The 13,576-nt window shown below is 42.8% G+C and overlaps 1 protein-coding gene across 3 annotated transcripts in view; it reads right to left on the bottom strand.

Annotated features, from left to right (window-relative positions):
* ZNF507 (zinc finger protein 507) overlaps nt 1-13,122 on the bottom strand; it is a 41,573-nt gene extending 28,451 nt beyond the window's left edge. Inside the window, exons 1-4 of one of the 3 annotated variants that reach the window (XM_065925723.1) lie at nt 12,977-13,122; nt 11,430-11,523; nt 2,546-4,680; nt 1,004-1,121 (exon numbers count right to left, since the gene is read on the bottom strand). In XM_065925723.1, coding sequence (XP_065781795.1) covers nt 1,004-1,121; nt 2,546-4,678 — 2,251 coding nt within the window. In that variant the 5' untranslated portion in view covers nt 4,679-4,680; nt 11,430-11,523; nt 12,977-13,122. The remainder of the gene's footprint in view (nt 1-1,003; nt 1,122-2,545; nt 4,681-11,429; nt 11,524-12,976) is intronic. The other 2 variants (XM_065925722.1, XM_065925724.1) reach the window with 2 other exon arrangements.
* Nucleotides 13,123-13,576: the final 454 nt, after the last annotated feature.

The raw sequence follows: 13,576 nt of genomic DNA, 5'->3' as shown, positions 1-13,576 counted from the left end.
ATTAAAATAAAAGGAGGCAGTTAGGGCTATTTTGTATAAAGGAAACAAAACAGTTTTAGCTCAGCCATCTATCGCAGGAACAGATGCTATGTCATAAACTCCTTTTGTTTTGGATAGTTTTACAGGGATGACATCTGTTTGACAAGGGAATTTTGGTGCTACAGTGGTGTCAAAATCAGTTCTTTCAGAAACATTCTAGGATCAGTTATGCTTTCTGGGGTATAATTTAATGAAACATTATGGCAAAACATTTTACTCTGCAGTTGTTTCTAACTTTAATTCTGAGGGAATCTAAAAAGGAAAGTCACCCCAATATGTTTTATTTCCCATAAACGCTATGTACCACAATTGAGACATTTAAAGTATATCAATTTAAGTGAGCTGATGCAAGGAAGCACAGCTTATTACACTTTATCCCTAATTCTCCGGATGTGGCATCCGCCTTTTCATGGAACTCTAATTAAATCTTTTGATTCTAATATTCCTATTAGCAGAAACTCGGCCGACTGGCACCTAACTGGTACATAAAAAGAGCCTGTGTTGTTTTTTTTTTTAAATAATGCAGATGAAATCTGGCAGTCACACTTGGATAAGAGTAAGATCACAGCAGGAAGCCTCAGCTAAAGTTTGAGGTGGGGGCCTACCATCTGCAAAAGCTCCGTTCTCAGTGGGTCAGCCGGCACTGAGAGAGGGAGAGGCTTTCCTTCCACGCTGCAGCTCCCCCGGCTTGCTGGCGTGTCACCTCAGGGCTTCTGCTGAACCTGGCTCTTACAGGACAGCATAAATTTCAGAGCACACCTACCTAAGACGGTTGAGCCTGAGTACTTACCAACAATATTCACTTAGTACTCAAGAGATAAGATTCACTCACATAGTATAAAAACAGAGGAGAAGAGACACAGCCTTAGTCTTGAAAGTAACCCACATGACAACAAAGGGCATTTTTTCACTTTGTATGCTAGTCAATCTCATTTATATATAATTTAAAAAAATGCACAGATACCTTCCTGAACACATTTTCCATCAGTTTTATCACTGGAAATTCTGGACTCATTAGAAGTTGCTATTGACAAGGTATCTGGAAGACTGTGTTGCTCCCTCTCATGGTTCCTCAGTTGACTCTAAAAAATTGAGAGAACAGTTACTAGCAGGCTACAGAAAGGAATGAACTGCTTTCATGGCCTAGTACCTAGAACACACTACCAGTATTTAAAAACCAAATGTGCTAAAAGATAACTTGACACATTTGACAACTTACAGGAAGAAATACACTAGAGAAAACACAATCTTATCAAAAAGGCAGTTAGTTCCTCTTTCCACGTTCTCTGAAAGGAAGCCACGGCTGTCTTAGTGGCGCTTGTGCAGAGTGTGTGTACGCTTCCTGAACCACTGCTGAGCCCAGAGGAGGAACAAGCAGAGTGCTCAGAGTAACTCAATACCTTCACGAAAATCAACCCAATTAGTTAACTTCTGCACTTCTGCTTTTAAATATCAACTAAATGTGTAAAAGAGACTTAACTGGAACTGTGACTCCAAGGACCTCTTCCTCCTCACCCCTAGCCCCATGAATCAAGTGTATCAACAGAAGAAACTCCTGGAACTTGCCTCTGCAGATCATCCGTATGGACTGCTTGTCCAAGGCCAGAGGCCGTTTCAGAATTACATGAGAGCAATCCAAGTGACAGCGAAAATCTTTTTGACTCAGAGGCTTTTTTAAAAACTCTTGATTACCTATTTATTCAGTGGACCTGGACCCCAACACTGGCTAATCTAAGAGCAAAAATCTACACCTCAGTTACCTGTTTAGGGATACACTCCCTCCCCCACCCCCGCCACAGTCAACTGGCACAATGAAGAAAAGTTCTAAACCCGTGATTCAATGAATGAGAATTTCCTTTACAAAAACTGTGTTTCATACGGGTTGCTGGTTTTAGGTAGCACACAAAATGAAAATCAGCCAAGGTAATCCTTGGAAGTCCTGCGAACTTCCCATGAAATATAACACACATGGCTCTGTCTACACTGCACTATCTTTCATTATATCTCATACAGCCCATTTCTCCCTGTGCAAAGGTATAAATCACCCGTGGCTCGTTGTGTAGCATCTTAAGTGAATGACTTGCATTTAGGGGCCACGTAAGATTAAAAATAGGTATTTTTGTGCATTCATGACATAAGGCTAAATGTGAGTCAGATGCGCGCATGATGTCCCTCCACAGTACATCCCCTTGCAACTTCCTTGCACTTTAAAATCAACACAATTTAAAAAAGATAATACACATGAAAACACTAAAGCAATAAACACAGGGTCTGTCAAAGATGGGGCATGCGGGGGAAAAGAATCCTATGCCAGACATCCTGACGACCCAGATTCCAGTCCCAACTTTAACACCAAGTAATAGGGGTCCCCTGGGCACATTACCCAACTATTCTGGGCCTCAGTTTCCACACCTATAAAATGAGGTGGGTGGACTGTATCTAGAAAGCTCCCTCTTTGCTCTAAAACCCTACAGCTTTCTGAAGGACTTCATGAGCCCATGCTCACCTTATAATGGAAGGAGTCCTCACACTGCTTGCACTGGTATATTCTTGTTTTGCAGTGGTTGATCATGTGGCTCTCCAGGTCTTTGCTGTCGTCAGCAATGTGCTCGCAGATGGGACACTGGTAGGGCTGTCTCTGCCGATGGACTCGCAGGTGCTGCTTGATGTAACCCTTGTTACCGCTGCTGTAGTGGCATAGCCGGCAGCGGTAGGGCCGCTCGGCGTTAGGGATGTACTCCACCACGCTGCTGCCCGACAGACTCGCGTCGCTGTTGGGTTGGCATTGGGCGTTATCCTGCAACTCTTTCAAAATATCATCATCGGAAGCATTTTGGTCTGTCCTTTCCCGTAACTTTTCAATCACAGTGAGGAGGGACATGCTGATGCCCGTCTTAACCTGCCCGTCTGCCAGCTCCTGCCTACCCTCTGGGAGTGCTACTAAGGTAGAGTTGCTTTGGTTGAAACTAGCTAACCCCTCAGGAGAGTTTTTCAGTGGGGACATCATTTTAGAATATGCTGCCACTGTCCCATCTACTTGCCTTTGTCCGGTGTCCGGGTCTAAAAGGTTTACGTTCCCATAGTGCCCAAGGTTGGTTCGTGTTAGTTCTGCAGCTCTTATGGGCATTGTAACCAGGGCTTCTGCAGCTAGTGAGTGTAGTCTAAGAGACTCAGAATTTGTCCTTCTTCGGCCCGGTGGGGCATTCTCATCAGTAGCCAGTCCTTTGTTTATTAACTCGCTGTCTTTCTTCTCTGAGTTGCCCCAGCCTATGATCAGCCCCCCGATATCAACAGTGCATTTATCAGCATGATAGACTTCCTCTCTTCCTTCGCACCCAATCTTGGCTTCTGTTGGGCTCAGGCTTTTCCCCTCTTCGATCTCGGCATTCATAAGGAAATGTTTCTGTGAAAGCGTTTCTTCAGCACTCGGCAGACGCTCCACTATCACGTTAACGTGACCCTTTTTATTTGGGCTGCTGCTAATGATTTTCTGTGCTGATGAAAGGAGACTATCAGCAACCAGGTTCTCCTCGGCATCAGAAATCACCTCGAGCATTTCTTCCTCGTTAGGGTCAAGGGTAACTGACTGACTGAGATGAACCCCACCTTCTGCACTCTGTTCTAACGGAGAGGAAGAGGATAACGGCTCTGAGCTGCAAATCTGCACCTGCACTGACGGCCCGTTGTGGATACTCAGTTCATTGTCTCCAATCGCAATGACTACTGCGTGGACACCGCTGGGTGCAGCAGTCACGGAAGAATCCAGCAGGCCTAGGGGCTCATTCTCATTTTCAAAGATTGGATAGGAGCAGTCGACCTCCCCGGCATGTTTCCAAGCATGTGTTTTCAACATTCTCTGCTGGCCACAAGTGTAACTACAAAACAAGCATCGATACATGCCATACTGTTCATAGGCATACCATTTCCTCTTTCCTATTTCTGCCACGGACGCTGTTTGGACAGTATGAGTCTGTGGGTTGTCCACACTTGCTGGGATGTCAGGAATGGTTTCACTGTTTCTTTCTGAGGTTCGGTGACACAAGGGGTTGGTGGGGCTTACGCACTGTTGGCCTTTGGATTGAGTGTGACTGTTGGCATCATTTTCATGGTCATTTATCACGTGAGCTTCAAGTTCCTCTTGGCTTTTTGATGTAATATGGCACTCTGCGCACATTAATATCACTTCGTTCTGCTGACCATGCTGCTTGATATGATCTTTTAACACAGAAAAAGATGGTGACAGAAACTTACAAAGGCTACACTGGTAAGACATAGCCTTCCCATCACTCTGGGCAGGAGAGTCAGGGGTAAAATGTATTTGAGACATCTCAGCCCTTCTAATATCAGTAGCAGGTGACTGGGTTACTTTAGCTGGAATCTCACAAGATTCTTGACTTTCAAGAGAGTGTGATGCAGCACTGGAACGTGACCGTTTTTTGCCAATCAAAAGACATTTTTGTGACTTTTCATGTTCCACTATCTTGCTTAACTTTTGGATAACATGGATTAATGGATCTGTTTTAGCTTTTCTTTGTTCATCAATTTCTAATGATGAACTGATGACAGTTTTGGCAGCCAACATAGCTTCCTGTTCCCCAATATCTGGCACCAACATGGCGACACTGCTGCTTTCTTCCATATCTAAAAAAACAATATATGACAGAAAGAAACACCAGGTTACAGGATCATTATAGGCATATAATTCAGGAAATCTAAACTACTCTTTAAACTGATCTAAGTATTTTCTAACCTGGAGGCTCCATATTGATATACCTGGCTATCCTCAGTAGAGACTTAAATTGCTTAGAATTTTTCTTTGGAGTGCTCTCCCCTATTGAGACTGATGATCAAGGTCTTTCAATGCTTCATTTCTTTCTTTGGAAATGAGTTAACTACATCTCCTTTTTTCTTGACTTTCCCCTAAACATCTAGCTGGACCTAATCAGTACTCCTCTTTTGTACAATGCCAGAAAGGGAAAAAAAAAAGACTGCTATTCCATTATTAAAGGGCTATCGTCATTCTCAGGGCACGTGGAATCACCTCAAGGATTATGAAACACTATTCTGTAAATTCAACATATGATTGATGCAGTTCTCAGGAGACAATTTCTTGCACCAAGTGAAATTGTGATTTATTACTAAAATCATAAACTTTTTTTCCCTCCCCATATCTTTAGAATTGTGAAAATAGGGGCATGTAACTTTATGTAAAGGGCATAGAGAATTTTGAGAAGTATTATACAAATGAAACTAAATAAAAGCAATGATCCAGTTCCTCCTTTTATTTATTCTCCTGACAATAAACCACAAACTACGCTGTGGTTTTTCAGAGGTCATATTAGTGGTCAACTATTACTCATACACACACACACTCATGTACATATATATATATATTTTTTTTTTCTGAAAGGGAAAGGGGCAGCAGAGAAGGTAAAAATTGATATCCTAGTTGTGTTTCAGGTCTAAAAAAGCACAGAGGCCTTAAAAGGGGTTATCTGTAGGTTCAAGTAATGTGTCATGGCCAAGGAAGGCATTAATATGAAATGCTTTATCTTTTAGCCTAAATCTTGAATACTTCATTTTCTGGCAGAACTTTCAAGCATTTCCTTTGGCTTAAAGTGAGATTAACTTGTTGACTTGGAACACATTTTTAAGTTTAGGCTTTTTTCCAGCACCAAGTTTTGTTTTTCCACATTTTAGGTGCATTCTGGAATCTTACTCACAACATTCAGTAAATGCCAGCAAAATTACTAGTAGAACTAGCTATAGGCCAAAGATCATATTCTTAAACCTCAGTACAGGTTCTGAATTCATTTCAGGAGGTGAAGCAAGGCTCCTCTTCTTGCAAGTGGCTGAATCACCTTTTAGGGGCCCATAAGCTGCTACCAAGATGGTACCTGAACTCCTATAGGGCCTCCCCAGTCCTCTGATCAGTTTCAGGCCCTTTTCTCCCCCATCAGCTGACAGCAGTTACGGCGCTCCTGCTCTTATTTTCTACTCTTTGTGGCACCCTAACTTTCCATAGCCAGATCCACATCGTGCAAAAAGGCAAGCATTTTACTCTCGGTTTCTTCAGTACCACTTCTCCCCTCCGTCCTGACACACTGCCTTGCGGTTTTTCTCTCTTCTACTTCTAGCTGTACTCCCAGCAGGGAATGCATTCCACAGCCATTACAGCAAAGACAGCTCTGCCAGCTCCCCAAGGCCAGTGGCCCTTGGGTCACTGTCCCCCCTAAACAAACTGAGGGCATTACCTCTCAAAAGACTATTTCCTTTATATCTCTCTCAAGCAGGAAGAACAGAAGTGTTTTTAAATCTCTACAGTCAATCTTAAGTCACTAAAGAAGGGGCCAGTGGGGAGAACAATTTGTTTCTTTAAAAAAATCCCTTGTGGCTTCACAGTGAAAATGAAAGTGTTGGTCGCTTAGTCGTGTCCAACTTTTTTGTGATCCTATGGACTGCAGCCCACCAGGCTCCTCTGTCCATGGGATTCTCTCGGCAGGAATACTGGAGTGGGTTGCCATGCCCTCCGCCAGGGGATCTTCCCCATCCCGAATCTCTTGTCTCTTGCATTGGCAGGTGGGTTCTTTACCACTAGCACCACCTGGGAAGCCCACACTGCCTGAGAATTCCACATTTGTAGGCCAAGGGAAGCTTTGGCTCTTCAAGTGATTACTGATTTCCCTATAGGGTCATTCACTTAAGGCTTTATTTCTTTCAGTTCAATTGATTAATGCAAATTTCTTAGTTAAATAGTTACTAGGACTCCTTGAACATTCAATTTCTTACATAAGATTTGGTGCCCTACTACAGATGGAAGGTCTCCTTCCCAAGAAATGAGACAGCTATGTAGGCTGATTGATAATCTGGAGGTTAACAAGTGAATATTTGCTCACAGACTCTACACACCCACAGGGTTACAAAGGTGACTTGTATTATCCTTCTACTATTTAATGACATAATAGGAGGGAGACAGAGCAGTGCAAATTGCTCCCTGAGGATAGTTCAGCATGTACCTTAAAAGAAAGTGAAATGAAGAAGAGGAGGAGCTCATCTCACTGCAAGAAAAAGACTAATACAAAAGAATCTGACAACACATTCAGATTTTAAAGCTGTCTGCTCAGGCATTAAGAGCTAATGGAAATTTGCAGCAGATGCTCCAATTTTCTGTGAACATTTATGCAAGTATCTCATTTTAGAGACTGCATACATTTGGGGATAAGTACAGAAATGGCACCTATAAAACAGATATCACAACATAAAGTACATCAAGAAACACCTGAAAAACCAGTTTGGGTCCACATGGCAAAGTCAACGCACAAGCCTCATTATGACAAAAGCCTCGGTTAAAAAAGGTTAGATAAACAGCTCATAATAAAGTATACTAAGAGAGGAAGTTAAGTTGAATATTGGCCAACTCTTAAAATTTTCACAGAAATTTCACTTGGGCCACCAACGTGCATGTGCGTTTGAGATCACATGTGCTGAGGTAAAATCTGCATAATAAAGGAGATTAAAAATAAGGAGTACAAATACAATCCTAGTGGCTCAAGAATGCTGACAACCTGGATTAAGATAATCTGCATACTATCCATGGCCTCCAAGAGATCAAGGTAAATGCAACTTAAAAAAAAAAACATTACCAAGGGTGGAGGAGCAGGGGACCTCAGAGGGGGTGACAAATCAAGCAAGAACAGCAAATTTTCTAACTGGAATGATGAGTACCTTAGAGTTCATTATAGTATTCTTTCTACTTGTGTAAACTATAAAGAATTTTAAAACTAAAAAGCTAAAAAAAAACCAAAAAGTATGTACAAGGCATGAAGCTAGGTATAAAGAAAAATGGAAAAAAATTTTACTCACACGGTTTAAAACTGAGTTGAGTGGGAAAGACTCATACTTAGAAGTTAAAAAGAATTAACCACTTTTAAATAATCCAGCAGTACCCAAGCTGAGAAGGTCAGTTTTCATTCCAATCCCAAAGAAAGCTCAAACGACTGTACAACTGTGCTCATTTCACATGTTAGCAAAGCCATGTTAAACATTCTTCAAGATAGGCTTCAGCAGTAGGTGTACTGAGAACTCCCATATGCACAAGCTGGGTTGAGAAAAGGCAGAGGAACAGGAGATCAAATTGCCAACATTCCTTGAATCTGGAGAAAGTAAGAGAATTCCAGAAAAACATCTACTTTTGCCTCACTGACTACAGTAAAGCCTTTAACTGTATGGATCACAACAAACTGAAAAACTCTTAGAGACGGGAGTACCAGACCACCTTACCTGTCTCCTGAGAAACCTGTGTGTGGGTTAATAAGCAACATTTACAACTATACATGCAGTAACTGTTTACAATTGGGAAAGCAATACAAGGCTGTATATTGTCACCCTGCTTATTTAACTTCTATGCAGAGTACATTATGCAAAATACTGGGCTGGATGAATGACAAGCTGGAATTAAGTCCGCTGGGAAAAATACCAAAAACCTCAGATATGCAGATGATAGTACTCTAATGGCAGAAAGTAAAGAGGAACTAAAGAGCCTCTTTATGAGGGAGAAAGAAGAGAGTGACAAAGCTGGCTTGAAACTTAATATTCAAAACACTAAGATCATGGTATCCAGTCCCATCACTTCATAGTAAACAGAAGGGGAAAAGTGGAAGCAGTGACAGATTTTATTTTCCTGGGCTCCAAAATCACTATGGACAGTGACCACAGCCATGAAGTTAAAAGACACTTGCTCCTTGAAAGGAAAAGCTATGACAAACCTAGACAGTATATTAAAAAGCAGAGACATCATTTTCCTGATAAAGGTCCATACAGTCAAAGCTATGGTTTTTCCTGTGGTCATGAATGGATGTGAGAGTTGAAGCATAAAGAAAGCTGAGCGCGGAAGAATTGATGCTTCTGAACTGTGGTGTTGGAGAAGACTCTTGAGAATCCCTTGGATTGCAAGGAGATCCAACCAGTCAATCCTAAAGGAAATCAGTCCTGAATATTCATTAGAAGGACTGGAGCAGAAGCTGAAGCTCCAATACTTTGGCCACCTTATTCGAGGAACCAATTCATTAGAAAAGACCCTGATGCTGGGAAAGACTGAAGGCAAAAAGAGAAGGAGGTGGCAGAGGATGAGATGGTTAGACAATATCACCAACTCAATGGACATGAATCTGAGCAAACTCCAGGAGACAGTGGAGGACAGAGAAGCCTGACGTGCTGCAGCCCATGGGGTCGCAGAGTCGGACACGACTTAGTGACTGAACAACAATCACCCAAGGTGAAACAGTTAGAAGGCAACAGTCAATGACCAAATCCTAACAGAGACTGAAAAGCTAATTTCGGTCAGGAAGGGAAACAAAGGCTTCCTGAAGAGGTAAGATGCATACTGCATTCCGAAAGAAGAGCCTTCTGGATGTCATCCATCTGCCCCTGTGGGCTCAATGACTGATTCTCCACTCTGCTCTCTGTTCCAGGAGGAATTACATCATTAGGCTCCCATGCCCTCTGGTTGAGTTATACCAACCGGGAGCCATAACAGGAAATCAGGAGGAGGCAGCAAAGGGAGATCAAGACACTCATTTTCTTGGTTCCCTCCCGAGAGGTCACCTTGAACCGGCTGTGATCCTCAACAGAAGGCCATTCTCTCCAGGCAGGCTGTTCTACAGGCCTTTCCTTTCTCCTGATGCTGCGTTCCTTGTAACTGAATGATTCCTGGGGCGTGACTATATAGGTCCTACATCTTTATAAGTATCTTTTAAAATATATCCTCCCTGAATTGTGCTAATCTGAGTGCGCCTGCCATTTGCTTTCTTGGAATCTGGTGACAAGAAAGCAACCATAACATCAATAGATTTTCAGAAGAGAGAATAAGCATGCTATCTAGAGATTAGAGAAAAGACCAGTATGGCTGAACAGTAAGGTTTACTAGAATGAGGAAAGACTACAGACATCAGCAAAACAGAGTGTTTCTCATTTGAAATCTTTAGACGTAACATTCGACCAAATATATCAAATTGCTATAAGTAAATAAATGTTGTATCCCAAACCAGAAATGTTCTACAACCTTCTCCACTTTCCTACACAACAGACGCCCACAGGCAAAAGCTTGTAATTAATGTCTTTCCCAAGAAAAGAGCCAACTTATATCAGCTGTCTTTATTTCCTTAAAATTTGCTATTTGGCTTATTTGTACATCTAATTAGTTCCTTTCACTTATAGCAGTATGGTTATCATAAGTAAAATCAAGTTGAACAATTCATGCGGGCCTGGGTGGGACTGCATAAAAGCTGTAATTTTCTGTGGAAGAAGACGGTTCAGTATGTTATATAAAGCATCTTTTCTTTCAGACTAAGATTGTTCTTCCAATTAGAAAAAAAAATTGTGTTACAGAAGTAATGGTCAATTCCTCATTCTTCCACATCATTGTAATTCTGAAAGAGAAAAATATTTATTTTGCTCTAGCCAAAAGGTGGCAGGGGGCATAGCTCATGGGTTCCTCTGCTAGAGGAACCTCAGTTGTGTGACCTTAAGCAAGTCACTGTTTCTGAGCGTTTTACATTCTGTAGTTATAAAACTCCAGAGTTGTGCTGGACAAATTTTCATGTTTCTGGGATATAAACTGAAAGTTACTTTGAAAATGCTTACATGTTATTTGTAGATTTAACTTACTAATGCCAGCTTTAACATACTTGAGTTAAAATCTCCTTAGCTTAATGTAATTAACTGTCCACCAAGAAAAAAAATGAGTGTAAATATTACAGTATGTCTAATATTTCTTAGCTGGCATCTAGCCTGTGAGAATATTCGAAGTTGGCAGTTGCAATTAAGACATAAGGTGAAACTAATGTTAACCAGAGATTTAACATTCTATGAGCACCTATAACGTGCCAAGCAATGTGCTGGAGACTACCAAAATAAGAGGGAATCTGTGCCCTTGAGGTGCTCACAGACCAGAGAACAATGTCAGTACAGATTCTTGTATTGCTAATGAACCTGGTAATACTGGCCTCTTTATTTGCAGATGAGGAAACTGAGGCTCACAGAGGTAAAGTAATAGCTAGCTTAAGAATTAGAATACAGGTCTATCTTATTCTAAATCCATCCTTTCTCAGTTCAGCCGCTCAGTCGTGTCCGACTCTTTGCGACCCATGGATTGCAGCATGCCAGGCCTCTAACACACCAATTTTCCTCTTAATTCTCAGCGTGAACAAAAAATGTATAAAGAATAAATACTGAAAACAGCAATAGCCCCTTACAGCTAGGCAGTATCAAACGCATGTTTGAACTTCATTAAATCTTTGGGGCAGGTTACCTGGGTGTTACACAATTGTAACATATTATTTGTACATAATTGTACAAATAAGGGAACACTCAGTGCAGTTTAAGTGACTTACCCAAGGTTACATGGCTGTTAAGTGGCAGAGCCAGTGTCTTTCAAATCAATTCCTGAAATTAATACAGTCCCTTGGATCAATCTTCAAAATCCAGCTGTAGCCAAGAATGAAAGTATATAGTATCAAACATTTCTCTTTCTTGGTGAAACCAAGTAGTAATTTTTTTTGGGGGGGAGGGGGGGAGAGGACAGTGAAAAATTACCCAATATGTCCTGTCGAAACTAATTCAGAGGAATGTTCATTGAACCCAATTATGTGATGCAAATTTACACAATTTACCTAACAAGCAGACTTCAGGATTTGGCACAAGTTGGAAAAAAACAGCTCTGGAAATTTCTCCAATAATCGTATATTTCATGTTTTAGCTCAAAATTTATCTAATTGACTCAAAATACTTTTGGCTTTACTGATATAACTTTCTAATGAATAAAAAGTAATAAGCTGTATACCGCCATTTTAATCTTAATTACAAATAAGGTCTAAATGGTTGATTCTGCAAACTTCCAACAGTTCTACAACTGAAAGGCAGCATGAACTGATAAGTCACAGTCAAATGACCTACGTATATCATCTAAGGCACTTTCCTGCTCCAGTTCTACATTTCTTTGCTATTTTTTATACTAGCAAGAATGAATTTAAAAGATCAAAGAATGGTGTTCATTTCACCTATAATGCAACTTTATCGACTATGGTTAAGTAAACAGTTCATTGCCAGGGCAGAAAGCACATATTTGGCTCTCCCCTGAAATTAATTTTAAACGAGTTAGTGGGGTAAAGAACGCAGGGCCAGACTTTCTCTTTTAATCAATAATGCAACCCATACACTGAGTCACAGCAGAGAAGAAAGTACAGACTGAAAGAGGTGATAAATCCAGTAATTGCCGGATAAGAGAGATGCAGACCGAAAGCAAATTACAGCCCACTGCGGTAACTAAAAAGATCGCCTGCGGGTTGGGATGGTGGCCTCGGCCTAATTAATCATCCTGGGCTTCCACACACAAACCGTTCACTCCGGATGCCCCCCAGCTTTTCCCAGTGATTTCAGTGGTTGATCATTAGGGAGACCACTTACTTCACCGAAGTGGTTCGAAATAGGTGCAGAGACCAGAATTGCTTTTCTACTAGCTCTTCCTACACCAAGCAGTGGCTGAAGGGCAGGGGAGATAGGGGTTGAAAAAAGTAGTCAAGAGACGCGGGGAGGACACCGTTTTCGCTCCATCCGGTCTAGGCGAAGCGGTTTCACCTGTGCAAAGGAAGGGACGCGACGGCCGGCGGGCCTGCCTGCGGGCCAGGCTGGTGAGAGTTAAGCCGGGAGCGGCAGGTTCCCCCCACCCGAAACTGCAAGGCAAGTCCGGGGTCTCCCAGTTCTTGCTGTGGACGGGACAAAGGATTGAAAAGGGACACGGAACTTGGGGCATGTGGCGAACACCGGGAGAGTGTCGACCGGCTGAGCAGGAAGCCGGCACCGGTAGAGGCCTGAGGGGAGGACGCACATGGCCGGCGGCGGCGCTAACAGCGGGCGGAGGGACGGCCCCGGGACGCGGTACCTGCGGTCGGGCGGCAGCTGCTGCTTCCGCGAGCCTCCTTTGCCGGCCAGAAGCCGGCCGTGCCCTCGCCCTCGTCCTCGCCCACCTCTATCACGGATCTTTTCCCTCTTTTACCCCGCTTTCCCCATCCTCATCAGGAGCTCCAAAATGGCGGCGCTGGGGACAGATCACGTGAGCTGCGGGCAGGTCAGGTGACCCGAGTGGCGGGCGACGAGGGCGGGGCGATGTTCAGGCCCCGCCCATGGGCATTCCAAGTCTTGGGGCTGGGCGGGCGCGAAGGCGAAGCCACTCCCACTCACTGCCATCCCCGGCTTTTGGGTGGGTTTAAGGCTCGAGTTGTCGGGCTCCTAAGGTCCCATGGCGAGGCCTTGTCAGCGGTGTTTGGTTCTTGAAGTCAGTGAGTCTTCACTTTGGAGTCTCCACACGTCGCCCAAATCCTCTGTGGGCTGTATCAGCCCATCCTCTCCCTCACTGGCTTTCAGCAGTGGGCCTTGACATTCTTTTCAACCCTATACTTCTGAGTTTGTTAGTGCTTTTGGCTGGGCTATACTTTTTTGTGGTGTTCTTGGCTAAAATGTAGAGGTCATACCTAGGTTCATG

This window comes from Muntiacus reevesi, chromosome 2, assembly GCF_963930625.1.
Source record: "Muntiacus reevesi chromosome 2, mMunRee1.1, whole genome shotgun sequence".
NCBI lineage: Eukaryota > Metazoa > Chordata > Mammalia > Artiodactyla > Cervidae > Muntiacus > Muntiacus reevesi.
This window is presented reverse-complemented; position numbering and strand designations above follow the sequence as displayed.